The sequence below is a fragment of the Equus asinus genome, chromosome 5 (genome assembly GCF_041296235.1).
Source record: "Equus asinus isolate D_3611 breed Donkey chromosome 5, EquAss-T2T_v2, whole genome shotgun sequence".
Classification (NCBI taxonomy): Eukaryota; Metazoa; Chordata; class Mammalia; order Perissodactyla; family Equidae; genus Equus; species Equus asinus.
In genome coordinates, this window is record NC_091794.1 from 28,216,367 (window position 1) to 28,237,889 (window position 21,523).

At 49.6% G+C, this 21,523-nt stretch overlaps 1 protein-coding gene and 1 long non-coding RNA gene across 4 annotated transcripts in view; one reads left to right on the forward strand and one right to left on the reverse strand.

Annotated features, from left to right (window-relative positions):
* XXYLT1 (xyloside xylosyltransferase 1) overlaps positions 1-21,523 on the forward strand; it is a 174,568-nt gene that overhangs the window by 32,666 nt on the left and 120,379 nt on the right. For all 3 annotated transcript variants that reach the window (XM_014860144.3, XM_070509151.1, XM_070509152.1), the window contains exon 2: positions 305-452. In XM_014860144.3, coding sequence (XP_014715630.3) covers positions 305-452 — 148 coding nt within the window. The remainder of the gene's footprint in view (positions 1-304; positions 453-21,523) is intronic.
* LOC139045402 (uncharacterized) lies at positions 8,538-13,938 on the reverse strand. Its single transcript, XR_011503730.1, has 3 exons — positions 13,617-13,938; positions 13,320-13,380; positions 8,538-10,716 (listed from the first exon to the last, which is right to left on the reverse strand). It is a non-coding gene; the product is annotated as an uncharacterized lncRNA (long non-coding RNA).

Sequence of the window (21,523 nt, forward strand, 5' to 3'; positions counted from 1 at the left end):
AGGAGGCTCAGTTTGAAGCTCAGAAGCAGAAGGCAGACTGACTGCTCCCATTCCTGTCCTCACTCCCACTCCTCTTCCTAAGCACCCCCACATGCATGCCTGCACACCCCTCCCACACAGCGTCCCCGTCCCCACAGCCAGCCTCTGCAGACTCCAACTGTTCCCTGTTTTCTTAACCTTCACTTGGGACCCTGCTCGTGGACCCCGAGAGGCACTGTCTGTCTCCCCAGCATGAGCCCACATGTGTGCTGGGTGTGCAGACCCGGTTCGCTCACTCTTGCCGTCTCCTTGCACCCTGCTGCAGGTTGTCTTCCACGATGTCGCTGTGCTGACGGACAAGCTCTTCCCCGTCGTGGAGGCCATGCAGAAGCACTTCAGTGCCGGCTCGGGGACCTACTACAGCGACTCCATCTTCTTCCTCTCGGTTGCCATGCATCAGATCATGCCCAAAGGTAACCTGGACTGCCAGGGGCAGCAGCCCCTGCTATTTGACCTTTGTGTCCATTTCCTTGCCTCCAGTTCTGCCAGTGCCCTGCATCAGGGAGAACAGCTCCACTGAAACAAGAGGGAGAGGGCAAGGGGCCGGCACACCCTTTGTATAACAGAGCTTCCTGCACAGAGACTCAAGGGCAGAGCCCTGGGTTGCACAGCTCTGGGCCCATTCACAAGGACACAGTGTGAGTTGTGCAGTGTGGTGTCCCTGGGTTTAGGGCATCTGGGCTCCAGGCCTGACTCTGCTTCTTGTACACATCTGTCTCTGGGACTCAGTGTGTCCATCTGTAAAATGGCAGGTTGGACAAGATGACCCTCCATCCAAATCTGTGATCCTTTTCTTTCTAGTTTGAACCTGTATTTGTCTGACTTTAAAATATCAAATCTAGGTGTGAGAGGTGAAGATTATGACTGAATAGGACTATTTTTGAAACTCTGATGCACAATTAAAGTATTTTCCGGGCTTTGGTCCCTCCAAGGCAGAAGAGATGTGATCGTCTGGTTGAGACAGGTCTGCCTTGTATGGAAGTGCTGGCAGGTCATCCTTGGTCTAGAAGTCTTGGGGACAGGGTCTCATTCGTGGGGTGCCCCAGGCTTCTGGGTTCTTCTCCTCCAGATGGTCCTTGATTGATTCTGGAGCCCTAGATATTGCCCCCTAATTTCTGGCCATGGTGAACCATGACCTGAGCCTTTTAGGGCAGAGATGGGGAGTTCCAGGGTCTTGGGGTAGCAGCTATCTGAACCATGACTGGTTGAGTTCCTCACAGTTTCCAGAGCAGGCAGAACTCGATAGCCTAGGGGACAGCCAGGGCATCTGGTGGGGGCCTGCTGCTCCGGCCCAGCAGACGTGAAAGAGGAGTCAGGAGTGGGGCTGGCCCCGTGGCCGAGTGGTTAAGTTCGTGCGCTCCGCTGTAGGCGGCCCAGCGTTTTGTTGGTTTGAATCCTGGGCGCGGACATGGCACTGTCCATCAAACCACGCTGAGGCAGTGTCACATGCCACAGCTAGAAAGACTCACAACAAAGAATATACAACTATGTGCCAGAGGGCTTTGGCGAGAAAAAGGAAAAAATAAAATCTTTTCAAAAAAAAAAAGAGGAGTCAGGAGCACCACTGTTTGAAGGGACTGGTGAAGCAGGAGTTCAGGAGCTGGAGGCTGAAGCTGGCTTCCCATTGGCATGTTGTCAAACCACAGGAAGATCTAGCCCACTCTTTTGGCTGGGACTTTGTCTCCACAAGGTGAGTTCCTGCACCATGCAGGCCTCCGAATGTTCTCTTAGCTGTAAGGCAAGGGCTCAGGGAGCTTCACGGAGCAGGGGTCTGAAGGAGAGAGGGGATGAGCCCACCGAAAGGGCACAGGGAGAAGAATCTGTGATCCTTCACGGAAACCAGGTGCCGCTGTCAGCTCTCTGCGTCTTCCCACCGGCCCTGTGAGGTGGTTGCTGAGAGCTGAGCGAGCAGCTGAGTGACTTGTCCCGGGTATACAGCCATTTTAAGTGGCGGGGCTGGGACTCGGACCCCGGTCTGTCGAGGCCTGCTTTTCCAAGCAGCAGTTATTTTTGTCCCCTCAGGTGGAGCATCTGTGATCTCACTGGGCAGGTCCTGTGCAGGTGCTGGGAGTGACTCAGACTTGAGGCAGGTGTGGTTCCCGCTTTCCTGGGTTCTAGGGGACAAGAACCCCTAGATCCTGGTCCCAGCTCTGCCACTGACCATTTGTGCGCCTTTGCTGAGCCACTTTGTCTCTCTCAGCCTCAGTTTCCCCCCCTTAACCCGAGGGGGCTGATCTAGTGAGCTGTTTCAGCTTGGCTGCGGAAGAGTCCCAGGGTACAGGAATCCCCCTGCGGGTTTCTGTAGTTCTGGGGAGCCGAGGGAGCAGGGGTCTACCCTTCTCCTCCCTCTCTCTCCCGCCCCGACTCTCCTCCCTGTCGTCCATCTTGACCGCTGTACACATCAGGCTTTGGAGCAGGATTCTAGCGGTCAAAAGGTTAAACAAGCTCCTTTGAAATGTCTCAACTAGATGGGCGGTAAGGGCTTGAGCAGTCCTGTTGTCCTGTGTGTGTGATTGGCCTTGAATGAGACTCTGTGCCAGAAGAACTGGCGAAGGACAGCAGATGTGGGGGAGCCGTGCCTGACCTTATTCCCCTTTCATCTCTCATCAACTGTTAGGTGTCTGCCCATCGTGTGCTCAGCTCTAGGCCCGGCTATGCTCTGGCTCTGGGGCAGCCAGAGGGAGGGGAAACACAGCTCCTTGGGGATTGTCAGGGCAGAGGAGATACTGCTGCCTCACAGGGCTGGGAAGGACCAGCAGTGAGATGTGACGTGCCGATGACAGGTGTTAGGGAGCCCCAGCCTCTCCCGCTTTGCCCTGCCTGATAGCCTGGCCTTGCCCAGGGGCAGTGTCTGCAGACAAAAGGCTCTGGCCAGAGCTGTGCTTTCGATGCAGGAGATCAGATCCTTGGTGTCCCTCCAAGCGTGGTCCAGTGCTCTGAGGGGCCTGTGTCAGGAGCTGGGGAAGGAGCTGTTTGAGATGTGCCGGGAGCAGACCCAAACGCTGCGTCTTTTCTTGGGTTCTTTAGGCAAACAGTAATGCACTGCCAGAGATTCATTTCTACATCGGCTCAAAGTCCGCTTCTTAAGAAGAGAGCTGTTAGGAGTGACTAAACTCTGATAGTCGTGAAATAAAGCGAACAGTGCTGGAGTTCCCCATGGAGTGTGGGGTGTTTCTGCTGAGCAGTCTGGCTGCCGCACCCGCTTGGCAGCCTTGCGAAGCTCCTACGGGGCAGATCTTCTGGAATGCCTGCAATTTTCGGGATACTTGTTTTCAGGCACTGTTAGAGCTGTCTTGAGTTTTTCATGGCTGTTTATTGCTGCTTTTTTGTATTCATTTTTTCAATCATAGAAATTACTGTTGTTTTGTTGATGGTTTTGTTCTTGTGTAACTGCTGCATTCTTGCTGTTTTGGTTATCTTGTTTATGTTTTCTCAGGGAAAGTAAGACTGGGGTGTGGGTGGGTCATAAGCCCTTTGTCCCACCCAGGAAGGCTGGTCAGAAAAGCTTGTGTTCCCCTGAGTTATGTCTCAGGGGGTCCTGTCTGGTGTTTGCCCCAGAAATCCGGGTTATTTCTCTGCATCGAAACCCCTCCTTCTCCTCCCTGTCCTGTGCCATGAGTGTCACCCTTCAGCGCCTAAACTACCTTTAAAATAGATGTGTTTCTCTTTCTCTTTAAAAGTAACACTGACTCACCTGAAAGCTACATTAAAATAGATAAAAGCCATTCCTTTCCAGCTACATAAACATCATCGCTGTTAATTCTTTGGTTATTTCCTAATATTTTCCCAACACATAGCTTTTTTAAAATTTAGCCAAAGTAGGAGTTATACTGTATGTTTAAAGCATTCTGAGTCTTTTTTTACATATCAAAACATGAAATTGAACCTTCATTTAAACTCAAAAAATGAAAGAAATGGTACCAGTAAAGCTGTACCATGACATTTTCAATTCATGTTACTCATCACCATTTTCTGCATAATCATAGTCTTTGAAAATTTTTTGAATGGTTCCATTGAGTAGATGAACCTTAGTTTACTTTATCATTTCCCTGTTCTTGGCTACCCAGATGCTTTCTGTTTTTTTCTACCATCATAAATTATACTGTGACTAATATCCACGTGCATAAAGATTATTTTCTCTAATTAGGATTATTTCCTTGTGATAGCTCCCCCCGGGGGGAGTTACTGGGCCAAAGGTGATGCTCACAAAGCCAGCCTGCGTCAGCTCCCCCCGCCCCGATGTCATCAGCCTGCGTGTGTGAGGTTCTGTGTGGTTTTCTAAGCCCATTGATGTCTGACCTCTCAGAGGGATCTCAGGCAGATGCATAAGAGCTTCAGGACAGCTGCTGTCCCCTGTCCCCACTTTGCAGGAGAGGAATCTAGGAGCTGAGGTCAGGCTACTTCTCTGAGTTCTGGGGTGAGCTGAGCCTCCCACCCGGGTTTCTGATGCCTCGGTTCATGCTCCTTCTGGTGGCCAGACCTCAATGCCCAGCCTCTCACACCCGCATAACCCCTTGAGGCTTACAAACCTTGGCCTCCTCTCTCCTCTTCTTGGCCGCTCACTGCAGTCATGTGGAGGGGGCCTGGCTGGCCTAGGTAGCTGTGTGTTTTGCCCTGATGGGGCCCCTTGGAGCAGCGCTGCACAGACCACGTCTGCAGAGTGAGTAACAAAGGGGTCCGTCCTGCCAGTGGAACGTGCTGGCTCTGATTTTGGTCAGACCTTGTTTTTCTTTCCGTTGCTTGTTAGAGGGGTCACATGTGGCTGGCTGGCCAATCTTGCCACCCACGCTTGCCTGCCCATGTGTCCTACACTGACACGCAGCCACTTTCTGCTCCTCATTCACACCCACAGGGCTTTTATCTCCTCCTGTTGGTGGTGTTAGGTTTGTCACCATTGGAAGCATCTTATGCAATGGAAAAGAAAACATTTTTTGCTCAACTGGAGCTGGAGGGAGTGAAGAGCAGCTCCTCAGGGACAGCCAGCTTCCCTCTCCTGTGTCACGCTTCTCCAAGGAGCTGTTGGCTCCTGCTTAATGATGTGGGCCGTAAAAACAGTCCTTACTGAGGCTGAACCATGCTGCCTCATGGTTGTGATGGGGTTTTCCCTGGGCAGGGAAGGCAGGTGCCCAAACACTCAGCAGTTTGTGAGGCTGGCCAGAGCCCCCAGGAGACTCTTCTGGAAGGCTCTCCTGTCCTGTGGTCAACCTTTCGCCAATAGACATCGTTTGCGAAGGATCTGATGCTTGCATGACATGGCGCTGACCACTCTGGGTGTCTCAGAGATGTTTGCGGGGTTGCTGCTTCATGGGCTCATGGTAGTGAGATGTGTGGTATGGTCCAGCAGTTAGGGTGGGATGCCATGAAAGCCGTAGGGAGAGCTATACAATGCTGAGGGTTTCAGAAGAGGATGCGTCACAGGCATTTGGCAGGAAGGAGGAGGGCTTCATGGAGGAGGTGGAAGTAGAAGTGGGCTTTGAAGGGTGAGTAAAGTTTCATTATGTGGAAACAGGTAGTGAGCAGTTCAGGCAATTGGGAAGAGTTTGGGGTGTCTTTGGGAACAGGACACTAGCTTTTTCGACAAACACATTAGGGCACACTTTGGGAAGTAGTGGAAGAAAAGATGGGCAAGGGAGGTTGGCATGTACTGTGGAGGCTTGGCTGCCAGGCTGAGAGGCTGGCCCTGGGCACAGGGGACAGAGCCTCTGTGGGCATTTTAGCAGGGAGGAACCTGACCAGATCCAGGGTTTCGGAAAGCCGATATGTCTGAGATGGGGACTGCATTGTAGGGAGAGATGTTGGGGTCCAGCTGCATATCTTGACTGAGTGTCTGCTTGGCTGGGCATTATGGATGGGCTGCAGAGACCCCGAGTCGACTCCCTGGCCTCAAGCAGCAGCTGATCTAGAGTGTGCATGTGTGTGTGTGTGTGCACGCGTGCTCATGTGTACCCAGCATGAACACATACAGATGTTGAGTTATAGTACCTGGGGAGACCTGACAGGCATCCCCAGCCTTTGCACAGCCTCCCTCTTTCCATGAGAACCCAGGGGCTGCAGAGGTCATTACACTGGCTGCTGTGGGACCAGTTATGAACTAACTTGCAGCTTTTAGCAACTGTCTTGGTTCAAAAAAAACAGCAAGTGAAGTTATGAGAGTAGGCAAAGCAGACAGCCTTCCACACAGAGCTCTGATCAGGATGGGTCATAAACGCCTGTAAAACCAATGCAGGCATTTCCGCCGTTGAACCACCTGCCTGTCAGCCGGCCCTGGAACCCAGGCCTGGGCAACAGAGCTAGGCTTTAGCCACGCTGTGCATGTACTTGGCTCCTGTAGGCCAGCCTGGGCTCCCGACCCTTTTTACCCTGCTTTCTGTTGGGCTAGGGGTTACAAAAAAGTCCCAGTCAGTTGACTGCATGATGGGTTCTGGGCAGCACCAGCTCCATGTGACATAGGTGGTTTATACCTATGTGGTACCCATATATGGTTTATACCTTGGGCCCCAGTGGAGTGTGGGGCAGCCGTGTACTCTTGTCTGTGCCCATTACGGGGTCATGTTTCCAGGGGCCTTGTGTTTCTCTTGGCTTCCCTCCCGCAGTTGAAGAATGAAGTTCTGCACGTCATCCTGTGTCTACACAGAGGAGGGGTGGCTTCGAGCTGTGGCCACCTCTTCTGACTTGGCCTGTGGCAGGTGGATTTGCACCTCTGGGCTCAGGATTCCCATGGCTGCTGGCTGGGAGCTGTGCTGGCAGTGCTGGCATCTAGATTCCACTGTGTGCCTGGGAGGACTCAGGTGGCCTATCCTTGGAGCGTGGGAACTGTCACTCTGGCTCACTCTGGGCCACGCTGAGGAGGGGCCATTTCACATGAGGAAGAGAGTGTCTTGACTTGCCTGGGGACAATATGTCCATCAGTTTAAACCCCTCATCTTTATACAGGACATTTGTGTCCACCTAAAATGGGGGTGCAGCAGTACTGTGACCCCATTTTTCAGACTAAGGAATTGAGGCACAGAGATGGGGAGAGACTTTCCCAGGGTCACAGAGCCTGGCTGAGCAAGGACTGGACTGAGGATCCCTGACTCCCAGTCAGTGCTGTCCGCAGGCAGACACTTTGCTCCTATGTGCCCTGAGGATGTCCCTACCCTTCCCTGGCTTGATCTTGGGGCTGGCCAGCTGTGTTGCTCAACTGTCCACGTTTACCACTCAAGCCTGGCTCTGGGACAGTGCAGGGAGGGTTCCCTTTTGTGGAAGCGTCTCTGTTTGCCTGTGAGTCAATAACCCAAAATTCGAGGGCCAGCTCTGCCCTCAGCCCTGTGCTGGGCCTTTGGGGTGAGCAGAGAAAATTCATTTTTGCCTCAAGTGAGGCAAAGCTCAATGAGGGTGAGAAAGCGGACACAGGCCACACAATTATGGAGAAACAGCAGAGCTTTGCCTCCGTTGTGAGAGGGGCTGGTAGGCGTGGTGGAGGCACCAGAGCTCAGCCTCTGTGCGTCATACTCCTCTCCGGCCTTAGCTTCCTCATCTGTGAGGCGGGGATGAGTTTAGCCCTTCTACCTTGGTTCCAGGGCTGTTGTGAGGAGAGGTCAGTGTGGGGAAATAGTGAATGAGTGGTGATGTGATGTGATGTGATGATGATGATGATGATGATGATTGCCACTTCATGCTGGTGTTTCTTCAGGTCGCATGCCCCTAGAGCAGTGGTGCCCAAGTTTGGCCGCCTAGAGACCCCTCCAACTGTGCTGATCACCAAGGGCTGTCTCTCCCATTTGCCACCAGGAGAAAACCGATGCCCAGGCAGGGGGAAAGGATCGTGCTGGGTTGGGTGTGCTGTCCAGAGAGGTGGGGTCTGGCCTCTTGTCACCTCAGGGCTGGAATAGGGCATCATGTCATCCCATTACTACGTGATCCCATACGCCACAGGAGGTTGTGTCCATCCCAGGGTAATGACATTAGGTTGCAGGGAGCAGGGATTGTTGAAGGTGGTTGAGCAGATCTATTATTTATTTTAAGCCTCCTAACAATCCTATGACTTAGGCAGGAATTAATATCCCAATTTTGCAGATGGACAACATGAGACCAAGAGAGGTGAGGGAATTGGATCAAAGTCACCTAGTGACTAAGAGGCAGAACTGAGGTTAGGACCTAGGTTGTCCAATGCCAGTTCTCTCCTGGCCTCAGTTTCCCCAGCTATTCACAGAGGGTATTGGGCTTCATTGTCTCCTCCATCCTCTCTAGCCAGGCGTTCTCTGAGTGTTCCCTGGGGCACACACTTCCTCCATATACGTACCAGGGGCATATTGGCCGTGTAGGTTCTGTATGATGTGTTTGTTTTCTGTATGTTCCATGGTCTTCAGTGTGATATATACCCTTCCAGATATTTGTGTGTGTGTGTGCATGTGTGTTTTCTTCACTCAAACTTCTCAGAATCCCCTTGTCCTTGGCATTTTAGGCCTTTGCATCTCTTCTACGTCTGTCTCACTGTCTAGTCTTGGATACTCACTTTAAAAAAAAATAAACTTTATTTTTTAGAACAGTTGTAGATTTATAGAAGAGTTCTGAGGATAATACAGAGAGTTCCCATATACCCCACACACAGTTTCCCCTTTTAGCATATTACATTAATGTGGTATGTTTGTTACAATTAATAAACCAATATTGCTACATTATTATTACCTAAAGCCTGCACTTTGTTCAGATGTCCTTAGTTTTAATCTGATGTCCCTCTTCTGTTCCAGGATCCCGTCCAGGACACCACATTACATTTGGCTGTCATGTCTCCTTAGGCTTCCCTTGGTGGTGACATTTTCTCCAACTTGCCCTGTTTTTAATGATCTTGACAGTTTTGAGGCGTACTAGTCAGATATTTTGTAGAGTGTCTGTCAGTTGGGATTTGTCTGATGTTTTTCTCCTCATTAGACTGGAGTCGTGGTTTTTGGGGAGGAGGACTGGAGGCAAAGTGCCATTTTCATCACATCTTATCAATGATACATCACATCATATCCAGGGTACACGATTCATCACTGTTGGTGGTGACCTCATCACCTGGCTGAAGTAGTTTGTGTCATATTTCTCCACTGTAAACTTACTCTTATTTCCTCCTGCCCATGCTTAACGAATGTGGATGGTCGCTTTTCAAAGGATATCTGTCCACTGCTTGGGCTCCATCCTGCACATCCTGCTGGTGACGTCTGCGCACTCGCAGTGCCACCAGCCATGGTCTATGGGAGCCCAGAGATTCTGAAAGACTGCTTCGCCATTCCAGAGGGTTGACCCCATTCTACTATATGGGTCAATAGATGATCGTGTCTGAGCTTCCCTTGACTTCCAGGCCCAGTGTCTGCAGGGAGCACTGAGCCAGGCAGGTCTGAAGCAGGTTGAAGGGGCAGTCGGTAGGTATATCACAGAGAATGGGAGTTCAGGCTCTGGGTCAGACAGCTGGGTGCAAATTACAGCTCCGTGACTCACTGTATTTATGACCATGGATGGTGTGGTTAAGAACATGGGCCTGGAGCCTGCCTGCCTGGGTTCATGGCAGCCCAACCATTGCCTGCTGTGTGACTCTGGCCAAGTTACCCACCCTGTCTACACCTTGGTTTCCTCATCTATAAAATGAAGATAACAACAGTTCATATCTCATGGGGTTGTTATGAGAATTAAATGAGTTAGTATATATAATGGGCTTAAAATAGTGCCTGGAACGTGGTAAAGTATTAGCTTGTCTCCTCTCTGGATCTCAGTTTCCTTATCTTTAAAATGGGGATGATACAGTACTTACCTCAGAGGATAGATGAGATGATACCCTTAGCCCTTAGCGCTGTGCCTGGCACATGGCGAGTGCCCAGTGATTATTAGCTGTTTGGGTGGTAATGATGTGTTGTGCCTTCAAACACAGCACCACGTGGTGTGGGATTGGAGTTATTCTCACATGGTTAGACTTTTTGCCTTTTGGAAAGAGGGTCTGATATGGGATAAGGAAATTTTCTGGATGATCTTGGGCCAGTCATGTCCCTCTTGTCTCCCAGGTGAGGATGGTTATCTCTGACCTACCCTCCTCTCAGGGTACTGGGAGCTGGAAAAGGAGTAATGCAGCTAAAAATGCTTCATCTCCCACAACCTCCCAGAAGACCTTTTCCACCAGCTTCCAGAATCAGGGTACCTGAAATCTGCACAATCGTAGCAGATTATTACGTCCATCATCATCAGCCCCATCCTGCTCATGTTTCCTAAGGAGATCTATGTGTGTAAAAAGACCAGGCAAATGCAAAATGTTGTAAAATCCCTGAAAACGTAGGACTTGGGGCCCGAGCTGCCTCTGCTCCAGAGTCACCTTCTGGAAGCCTAGGGTGACGCTTGCTGTTGTAGAAAAGAATGACAAAGCTGACTGGTGATCAGCAGGGGGTGGCTCAGTCCTCCTCCCAGCCCCCTTCTCCTGACATCATGGGTGTCATCACCCCTAAAAGTGTCTTTATTTTATCAGTCTCTTGCTGAGGCCTTGCTGTCCTGAGGCTGGAGACAGACGACTGGATTCTTGTGAGAACATTCTTGGGTCCTCTTCGGGTCGGTGCTGCTGGTTGGGAAAGGCTGGTGTGAATCTCGGGTAATTCATGTGCAGGTGCATCTTAGCCCAGGTTCACAGGGGCACAGGAGAAAGGGTGGAAGCAGGACCAGAAAGCCTGTAAGCTGAGACAAAACCAAAATGGGAAAATCCAGACTGGCAGCTGTCATTCATTCATTCATTCATTCATGCTTTGAAACACTGAGGTCAGTGCACAGCCTTTTGCAGAAACCCTTTAAAAATCCATCACTTTTCCCTCCCTTATGTGAAATTTGACAAATGTAGTAAAAGCCGTTTTCAGCTTGGATTTCTTTGTTCTGTGCTTTTGGTATTTTTACTCACTACCATGGGAGGTCTTTAATGTTCCCTGCTGTTCTTTCACAGCAGTTTCATAAAACAGAAAAAGCTTTTAAGGTTGTTTTATAGAACTTTACAACTTTGTTCAGTTTGAAAGCAAATCAGGAAACTGGTCTATAATCAATCTTTAATTTTCCGTCAGTGAGGCAGACATGTGTCTAGTGGAAGGGGTCTTGCAGGGGGATGCATGTGCATTCTGGAACCTGGGTGTGGTGGAGAAGGGGTGGGGATCCTGGAGTGGCCTCTTCTCTACCCCTACCCCATCAGCATCAGCATCAGGAGAAAGCAGAGACAAGGGGCCTCCTCACTGATGCTGTTGTAATTGGTTTTCCAGTCTCTGAAATCCTTAACGTGAAAGGTGCTGGCTGGCATGTGCCCCTTCCTGCAGTTAGTCCTGTGGCCTCTGCTTACTTTGGGGGTGAAGCAGCCTGAAGATGGATGGGGGCTGCTTTAGTCTGGACGTGGGGTCAGCAGCCTGGGAGCGAGTTCTTGCTCTGTCCCGACTATCCTGGCTGTCGGATGTCGGGGAGAGGGAGAACCACCTCCTTTCCCTGATTCCTCCCCAGAGGAGGCGACACAGAATCTGGTTCAGGACCCAGTTTACCAGTGGGCACGGTCTCTGTGTAAAGATCATGTGCACGAGTGGGGCTCTCCTCGTCTCTGGAGTTTTCTTCTCACTCCTGAGACAGAAGAAGCACAGCAGGAGGGGTGCCATTTTCCTCTCTCCTCTACCCCTCATGCTTACTTGTCCAGAGGAGAGTGAGATCCTGTGGAGATCTTGGGCCTCAGCCACATTCTCCAGCCTGGTTTGCCAGAGAGTTCTGGTTCGCACCCCAGCTAGTAATAAAGTGGTCCTTGGCTTTTCCACCTGCCGTTACTCCTGGCATGTCTAAATGTCTTCGAAACCTCCGCAGGAGTAGGGGTCATCACATCATCCCTGAGTCCTCTGGCCACATAACATCTCATACTGCCCACCCCCCTCCTGACTCCTAACAGAGACCGAGGGTGGATGACCTAAGTCCTCTGAGCCACCATGCTCTGCATATAAAATGGGGATAGTGGTGGTACAGATGTCGTAGGGCTGTGACGGAGGTCGTGGATGGAGAGTCGTAGTGCCTGGCACGCAGAGGTGCTCAGTGGTCGATGTTATTAGTGCTTTTCCTCTCAGAGGCTCACGTGCACTCAGCGATTCAAAAGCTCAGGTAAGTTCTGAAGTAAAAAACAGTTCAACTTCGTTTAACCCAGCATTTCTCAAACATAATTTCTCTCAGAGCACCTTTTTGAGGAATACCTGCTCACATTCTGAGATAGGGCTGTTTCAGAGAACTCACTGTAAGAAATGCTGCCCTAAAATGAGAGTAATAAATAAACAGGACTTGTGTAGCCCTCTCCGTGGGGGTGGGCGTGGGGGTGGGGGTAGGGAACGCCTCAGCCTTCAGAGAAAGGCACTTCCTGGCTGTTAGTCTTTCCTCCTCTCCTGCAGCATCTCATTGGGTGTGGCCTTCTAATTATCCACTCACCTGGCTGCCTACACCACGACTACTTCCTGAGTGGATCTGAAGTAGCTTTGGGGATGCCTGATGTTTGCCTCAGACCCAGAAGTGTTAGGAAGACTTTTCCCTGGATCCTGAATCGTGGTGGGGACCCAGGGACAGATTTGTTCAAAAGGAGCGAGCTGTATGTTCGCTGCCACCCTGCCAGCAGGGCACCCTGGCGGCACTGACAAACTGGAGTGGCTTCAGAGGAGGAAGTCCCAGAGCGGGGCTGGAGGGATCCTGAAATCACCCCTAGAGAAAACGGAGCCTCCACACCAGAGAGGTCTCACTGTTTTCTGAAGGGCCGTCCCGGGAAAGAGAAAGCAGGCCTGTTCTGTGTGGCCCTGAAAGGTCACACCGGGTGCAGCTTACTAGATATTTCTAACTCAGCCACCACCTTTCTGTGAGCCCGTGGGCAAGGCCGTTTCCCTGCCCGGGTGGCAGGTCCTCACCTATGGACTGAGGGGTTGGATAAGATCCATGGTGCAGACTGGCTGCCTGTGGCCACAGACCACAACCTGTTTGGCCATTTCATCATCCTTACGGGGGCTTTGAGTGGCAGTGGACCTGGGTATGGATACCATCTGTTCTAGTCTCACGTGGTTCCATATCTTTACGTCACCTGTGATGCCCCCTGGCCTCAGCTCTCTTTAAAGCTCTGATGGTCCGCTCAGCTCCTGCCGAGTGCTCCTTTGCTCACTCCATGCAGCTGTGCCAGCTCCCCTGCACGCTGCCCATGGATACCCCCAGGGCTGTTTCCTCCCCTCTTTCAGATCTCTGTCCAGATGTCACCTCAGTGAGGCATCCCTGACCATCCTCTGTAAAATTGTACTTACCTCCTCTAGAGCGCCCTGACCCCGATCCTGCTTTGTTCTTCTTCATCGTGCTTGTCACCATCTGAAAGAGAGTGTATTTTACTTTTTTCTGATGGTCTGTCTCCCCCTCCCAAAAGTAGACTCCACAGGGGCAGGATGTTTCATGAGTTTGTTCATGGCTGTGTTCCCAGTGCCTAGAACACACCCAGACACACAGTAGGCATTTGTCAAGTGAACTAAATGGATGAATTATTGTGAAGTGTGTATCTTGAACCAGTCTATTTTTCGGGTCACCTCAGTATGCCAGAGCCGACTTACTGCCTCAGCACTTTTTCTTAAGCCCTTTTCGAAGTGCCTGGGGAGGAAATCCAGCAGCTTCTGATAAATTGCGTAGAAACTGGACGTTCCTTGTGGGCTAGACACAACCAGGAGTGTGAATTTTCTGGATGACCATTTCTTGATGGGTCCCCCAAGCCTTGAGGAAACACAGCGGGTTCTGATTTCCTGGTGTAGTGGGCGCTGCCCGGGCTGCCAGCATTCAGCATGGCGTGAGGTGCCAGAATTCTGGTGTGGAAGAAAGCAAAAGGAGAAACAGATATTCAGGAACTTGCCTGAGTGAAACCATCTGAGTAAATATTGAACAAAGGCTATAAACATGTGTCCAGTGGTTTCAGTGAAAACTGTTTTCTGGCAGCTGCTGTGGAGCAAATTGGAGGCATTTGAGTCCTCTTATTTGGAAGAGGGACAGGCTGAGTGAATTTGTCATAAAATGCTAAAAATAGTAATGCATTGGAGACCGCTTTCTGCTCACTTAATGCCAAAAGCTCTTTCTGAGCTAATGAAAATAGTTGCCAAATTGATTGAACAGTAATATCTCCCATTTGGTTCCCCTCGATTAGATTCTGTCTGTTAACTTTTCAGGATCCTCTTTTAAATTCTCGGCCACCAGTCAAAGGCGTTAGCCAGCGTTTGTTGTTGCTGGGAGGTCAGGCAGAGGTCAGGATTGTAGGCATCTTGTCATCTGTGAAGGGTCTGCCGTCCTCCCACCATGTGCAGGGCACAGGGTGGGTGCTGCTGCCCTGCCCTCAGGGTGGGGGCGCTCACCTTCTGGGTGAGAAGAGAGCCCAAGCAAGTGGGTGCTCACAAAACCAGAGGTCAGAGGTCAGCGGCACTGGGCTTGGATTTAAGGGAGATCGTGTGGGATTATTTGCATGGCGAGTGGACCAGATACTGTCAGTTCTGTCAGAGTTCAGAGAAGCAGCTTCGTCCAGGAGGGTGAGATGGGTTGTGCCAGGCCTTGAGGGCTGAGGGGGATTCTGGGTGAGGGATGTGCTGGACGGCCTAGGCCTCGACCTGGGCAGAAGCCAGCATGCCCTGGGGTTGCCATCTCTTCCGATGGCGTTGGATCCCAAGTCCTCTCATGCAGTGTGCTTGACGAGCACCTCCGGGCTGCCTGGAAGGAAGCTGCTGCACTTTGCCTCTTCCCTTGCGCACCGGCCCCTGGTGGGATAATGTGCAGCTTCTCTACCCAAGCCATGTGTGTCATTGCCAGTGACCAGGTCCTTCCCGTTAGCCATCTCTGATTGAATTTCGGGCCTGCTCTTCCTTTCCTTTCCTCACCCACTTACACTGGCTTCTGACCATCCTTTGGAAGGTTCCCGGCCATGCTGGGCCTCCAGAGAGAGGGTTGCAGGGACCAATGCCTGACTCTCCTTGTTTGGCCTGGTTGCCCCTTCAGCATGGTTTCTTGCCGCTCCCCCACATCCACCCTGTTCTCCAGCCAAACTAGCTGCCATAGACTGTTCTTGGTCAAACGTACACTCTGCTTTCCTACTTCCTTGGCTTGCTCAGCTCTTCCTTTGTCCCCCAGGTCCCTGATCACTGGCTCTGCCTTTCAGAAGGGCCCTAAAGGCGAGCTCTCCAGGCACGCAGAGTGTCAGCTGGGCTGCCTCTGCTGGACCTTTGGGGGCAGGAAAACCCCTTGAGAGTCTTAAGTCAGGCATGATGTGATGTGGCGTGGCCTTAACTTTGTTATAAAATCTGAAAGCCCTTGGGGGGTGAGTGAGGATGATTCCCCTCATGTATAGATGAGACCTGTCAGCAGCCACGTGATTCCACTGAGTAGAATCAGCCATTCTGATGATGAAACCCTATTTTGGAGCTGCTTGTCTCCCAGGGAGCTTTCAACCTTGGCTTTTGACTTCTCTCCCTCCTACCAGCTTCTTGCCCCAGTTCAGGACTGACTTCTTAACTAGGCTTAGCTGGTTCTGCGCTAGTGTCACTCACATCTTAAGCTCTGGGGTAACTTCTTCCTGAGAGGTGAGTGCGCATAGGGGGTGCAGTGGGTGATGGTTTCCTTTCTGCACTGGGTTGAGGGAGTCAGGTACGATATTGACTTTTTTTTTTAAAAGGCATCATCTCCCACATCGTAAGATTTGTCCATTATAGTCATTAATCATAGAATGGTGAAATTTGGGGAATGAACAGTGCCTGGGATAGGAGTGCACTTCTGACTGTGAGCTGATTTCGTGGCTGACCTCAAGCAAACTCCCTCTTGCAAGCCTGTGACGGAGTGTGCTGGCCCTTGCCTGACGACCTCTCCTTCCCTGCTCTGCCTACCCCTCCCCTGTGTCTTTCCTTCTCCCTTCTGAGAGCTGAGTGCAAGTCAACACAAGAAAAGAGGGATTACTGTGGGAGGGGCGGGAATGAGAGAGCTCAGAACTTGGGGCAGCTGTGGGCACTGGGCTGTTTGGGTTATTCTCTTTATCTCTCTCTCTCTCTGATGGCGTCTTTGTTCCTGTCTGCACTTCTCCATTTTCTTCTCTCCACAACTGCTTTTTTAAATGTATTTTTTCCGTTCCCACAGAACTGAAGCTTGCATGGGGCTTTGGTTTGTTACGACTTCCCCATAACAGGCATCATCTCTTGCTATTTTCCATTTCAGATCCTGAAAGAGAATCTTCTGACCAGCCTGCAGGCCATAAATTGTTGATTTTTTTTGTTGTCATGGATCCAGTCAGCTGGGACCAGAGCCAGAGGAGGTGGGGCCACGTGGTACCAAACCTGGCCACCTGGGCCTGCCTCTTCAGCAGGTGTGTGACTACTGCTCTCAGATACAGAGTAGCTGCTGGCGTGGGAGGGGAGGGGAAAAGATGTGGATTACATGGGGATTTTGCCCTCATGATCAGATGTAGGTTTTGCCCTTATGACTTCATTTTCTAGTGGAGGAATTATGTTAGACGTTACTGTCATACAAATACCAGCCACCCTGGGGCATGTTGTAGGCAGCCTTGAAGATGACTCCCAATGATCCTCACCTCCTGGTGTTCATGCCCTTCGCTTGAGAATGTGGGCTGGACTTATTCACTTGTTTCTAGTGCAAAGAATATGGCAAAACTGTTGGCATAACACTTCTGAGATTATGCTATGAACGACCGTGGCTTCCATCTTGGATATCTTTTTTCCTTCTCTGAGTCCTTGCCATGTCGTGAGCTGCCCTGTGGAGAGGCCTCATGGTGAGGAATTGACATCTCTGGCCAACAGCCAAGAGGATCTGAGGCCGCATGAGTAAACTGTGAGTAGATGGCTGCCTGTGAGCCAGGGGCATCCAGCTGAGCTGTGCCTGAATTGTCTCAGAAACTGAGATAATAAATGTTTGTTGTTTTCAGCTGCTAAGTTTTGGGTTAACTTGTGCAGGAATAGATAACTGACACAGGGAGATATAAGCACAGAGCTGTGGGAGTGCAAAGAAGGGCACACCTTTGGCTAAGGAATATGGGGAAGGCTTTGAGAAGCATGTGGCATCTGAGGGAGGCCTACCTTTTCTCCATAGAGTGTCTCTCGTACAAGGTGGGCCATCTGCATGACAGAAGGCGAGGAGGCTGATCTGTAGTCCCAATTTCCAAAGTGGATTGGATGAACACCTGTTTTTCTGGTGAATGGCCTCTGAGAACCTCCAAAACTTCTGTTGAAGAAGGGCAGGATTTGCTGTTTCCTTGAACCTCCATTTAGCCTGCTGTGTGGTATCTCTGTTGAAGGTTGGGTCTCTTAGGCCCTGGTGGCCTCCATCACTGCACTGCCAACTGTGTATGAGGCTGCTTAGTATCCCATATACTGATTAGAAAGCAACAGCTCGGGTTCACAGGCCTGGCCATTCAGGTACTCCTTACACCTTGCTCTCTGAAAGTCTTCTGGGCCAGCCTCTTGCCCTGCCTTCAATGGCTCTTCCCAAAAGAGACTGGCTCAGCCTCTGCTAGCAGAGTCTGAGGACCTGGGTTGAAGTCCTTTTTCTCTCTCCTACTGATGATGTGGCCTTAAGCAAGGCACGAAGCATCCTGTCTGGGACTCTTTTTATTCCTCTACCTTTTACTATAAAAATTTCAAATAGTTACAAAAGTAGAGAGAATAGCATAATGAACTCCTGTGTACCTATCACCCAACTTCAATAGTTATCCGTTTATGGCCTATCTTATATTATCTCTACTCCCACCCACCGCCTTCTCCCCCAACTCTGGGTTATTTCAAAGCAAATACTAGATATCATATTATTATTTTATTCTTAAATATTTTGATAAGTGTCTGATAAATGTGTTCTTTTTTTTACATAAACACAGTATCTTTATGACATTTAACACAATTAACAATAATTTTTTATTACCACCTAATATCCAAGCAGTATGTACATTCTTCAAATGTATTTTTATAGGTTTGTTCAAATCAGGATCCAGACAAGGGCTACATGTCTCTTAAGTCTTTCTCTCTCTCTTTTTGTAAATTAAACTTTTAATTTTGAGATGATTATAGATGAACATGTAGTTGTAAGACATAACGTAGAGATCCTTTGCCCACTTTCTCCCAATGGCACCATCTTGTAAGACTGTAATACAACATGACAGCAAGATCTTGACACGAATACAGTCAAGATGCAGAACAGTCCCATCGCCACAAAGATCCTTCACGTTGCCCTTTTATAGCCATCGCCCCCCAACCCTTGCCAACCACGAATCTGTTTTCCATTTCTATAATTTTGTCGTTTCAAGAATGTTATATAAATGGAATCAAAGTATGTGATCTTTTGGGATTGGCTTTTTTTTCGTTCAGCATAGCGCTCTGGAGATTCATTCCAGTTGTTGCAGGTGTCCATAATCCATTCCTTATTGCTGAGTGGTGTTTCATGGTATGGATATACCACAGTTTGTTTGCTCATTCACCCATTTAAAGACGTCTGGGTTGTTTCCAGTTTTTGGCTATTATGAATAAAGGTGCTATGACATTTGTGTACAGGTTTTTGTATGAACATAAATTTTTATTTCTCTGGAATAAGTGCCTGAAAGTACAGTTGCTGAGACTTATGGTAGTTCCATGTTTAGTTTTATAAGAAATTGCCAAACTTTTCCAGGGTGGCTATACCATTTTACGTGCCCACCAGCAACGTGGAAGTGTGTCTTGAGTCTCTTTTAGTCTATGGGTCCTCTCTCCCTCTGCCTCTATTTTCTGACCTACCAGCTGGGGATAAAAACTTGTGCTCTGATTATCTTGCATGATTGAGGTGATACATGTGAAACTGCTTTATAAACTGTCCCAAACTGGGACTGTCAATGCTTCTCTTTTATGGGGGTATCAGCAGATGTCATCACAGCACCTTAGGGAAGTGCTGTGGATGCTTATTCACTGTCTCCCCTGGGTTTCCTAGGCTGGCTGGATTCTGCAGGGCACCAGGGTAGCCACAGGTCAGGCATTGTTAGCTGAGCTTGGCTTTTAAAAGATGTTGGAGGTGGAAATGAGATGCTCAGCTTGCCTGAGCAGCCCATGAGACCACAGTCCCTGCCCACCTCTTAGGCACGCTCCAGCACGACCACTCTGGCTGCTGGGCTGGTCCTCTAGTCACCCTCTCATTCTTCCTAGTCCTGGCTGGCCGGCAGTTCTGTGTGGTATGATAGTGTGTGTGTGTGTGTGTGTGTGTGTGTTGTGTGTGCGCGTGTGCACCCTGGCCTTTCAGCCACAGGTCTATATACCAGATTTGCTTAAGATGATGACAGTTTTCTAGAACACTGTGTACAGCAAATTCTGGGTTCTATTAGAAATAAAAATGCGAGGCTTTTTAAAAGCACTTTCCCCGTCTCCTCCCTGTGCTGTCTCTAACATGACTGTAATTTCCTCAGTTGTCGTCCTCCTCCCCTCTCCCTTGCTGAGCTGTTGACTGATGCCCCTGATGTTAGTGTCAGCCTCTGTTCCAGGGGCTGACCTGACTAAATGTCCCCAGGTTCCTTGGTGGCTTCAGACAAGAGGCACAGCAGTTACCTGTCCTCCCAGCCCCATCAGCATTAGGAATGACAGTTCCAGCATACTGCAGGGGGGCCGTGTGGAATGACTAATAGACTTGTGGAAAAACACCGTGCAGAGGAATCGTGGTGGAGAGACACTAACTCAGCAGAGGGAGTGGATCTGCTATGTTGTTTGCACCTTACTTTAAACTCCCAGTGATTGCTAGATCTCTGTTCTTTGTGTTTGAGAAAATGAGATTTTTCTCTTGTTGCATTCACAACTTTTGTGGGTTTTCTCTAGTGTCGGCATGCTCCCCTCTCGCATTGCTGTCAGTCCCAGGCTTGGGGTTGAGATTGTGTCTGCTGCTCTCTTGAAGGGTATGTGGACCCCCAAAAGAGTTTCCAGTGAGGTGGAGGGGTGGGTACTAGCCACTCAGTCAACAAATTAGTGCGTCAGTGAAGGTCTGGGAATGACGCTGGCCTAAGTGTTCACATCAATGCAGGACAAAGATGTGAGCAAGGATTGCAACCAGACGGCAGTTAGAGGTATCTTTGGGGCTACTCTACATGGAACCTACTAGCTGTTTCTGTCTCATCATCTCTGACATGTCCCCCCTCTCTGGGGGCAGGGCTCTAGGGAATTCCAAGGAGCCAGGCTCTTTCTCTGGTGGCAAAGTGCTCCTCTCTTTGGACCGCTGTGACTTAGCAATCGCCTTTCTCTGGGGAGTCACTCTCAGGGTATCAAACATGGAGGCTCTAAGGGCCCAGGGGTCACATTTTTTATCCCACAGTCCCTTTCACTTGTGTCTTACTTTTTGTAACCCTTTTATCAACACCCGCCATGGACTAGGGCACCAGTGAGAGGTGCTAAGAGGCACCCTCCTTGCCTCTTGGCCCCACAGAGCTTACAGGCTAGTTAGGGAGAAGACCCTGTTGCCAGTCATTATCCCCCAGCTGCCCTTCCCCTCTGCCTGTTCTTGCTGCTGTCTCCTTGGGTCAGACCCTCACTGCAAAATGTTGTAGTGTAACATGTATAATATAAATGCACAATTTCGAGAAGACTGACCTTGTGCCAGGAATGTGCTGCGTGCCTTACTGTATGTGTTATCTTATCCCCTGTAAGCCCAGAGGGAGGAACATTCCCTACTTTGGGTGAGGAAAATTGGACCTAGAAGGATCAGGTGAATTGCCCAATGAGAGACACAGCACTGCTGGGAGAGTTGGACAGGAACTTAGACCGTCTAACTCCAGGGCCTGTGCTCTTTACCAGCAAAAGGGGATTTGGATGATCCTCAAACCTCGGGGGAACTTAGTTGAATGCTGTCCTAGCCACTTTCATTCTCACAAATAACTTTCAAGGACAATGAACAGTGCACAGCCAAAAATAACCAAGCACAAAGAAAATACGGTGTGATGAGTGAGAACCGGTAAAAACAAGAGACAGCAGAAGCAGACCCGCTAGGACTTCAGACGATCAGACACAGAGCACGAGAAATGTACGCTAACCACGTTTAAAGAAACAAAAGACAACCCTGAAAATCCCTGCAGGAAACAGTAAAAAGTGACCTCGCGTATTTGAAAAACAACCATGTAGAACTCTTAGGAATAAAGAATACGGTAATCAAAATAAAAACATATGGATGGTCAATTAGAAAAATCTTAAAAATGCAGATTTTTCAAGGTAACCTGTGCACAAACTCCTTCATTCCTTCTTTCCTAACCCAATTCTACTCTCCTCTTCAAGGGTAAGCACTGTAAATAGATTGGTGTGTTTCATTTTAGGCCTTTTGCTATGCATTTATGAACACACATATGCCAGCAGACAACAAAAGTTTTAAAAAATATAAATGAGATTAAGCTCTACATTTTTACTTGCAACTTGCTTTTTCTCCCATACTTAATAACATGAGCGATATCAACATACATAGATTTACCACATCAGTGAAACTCATTTAAAGTTTT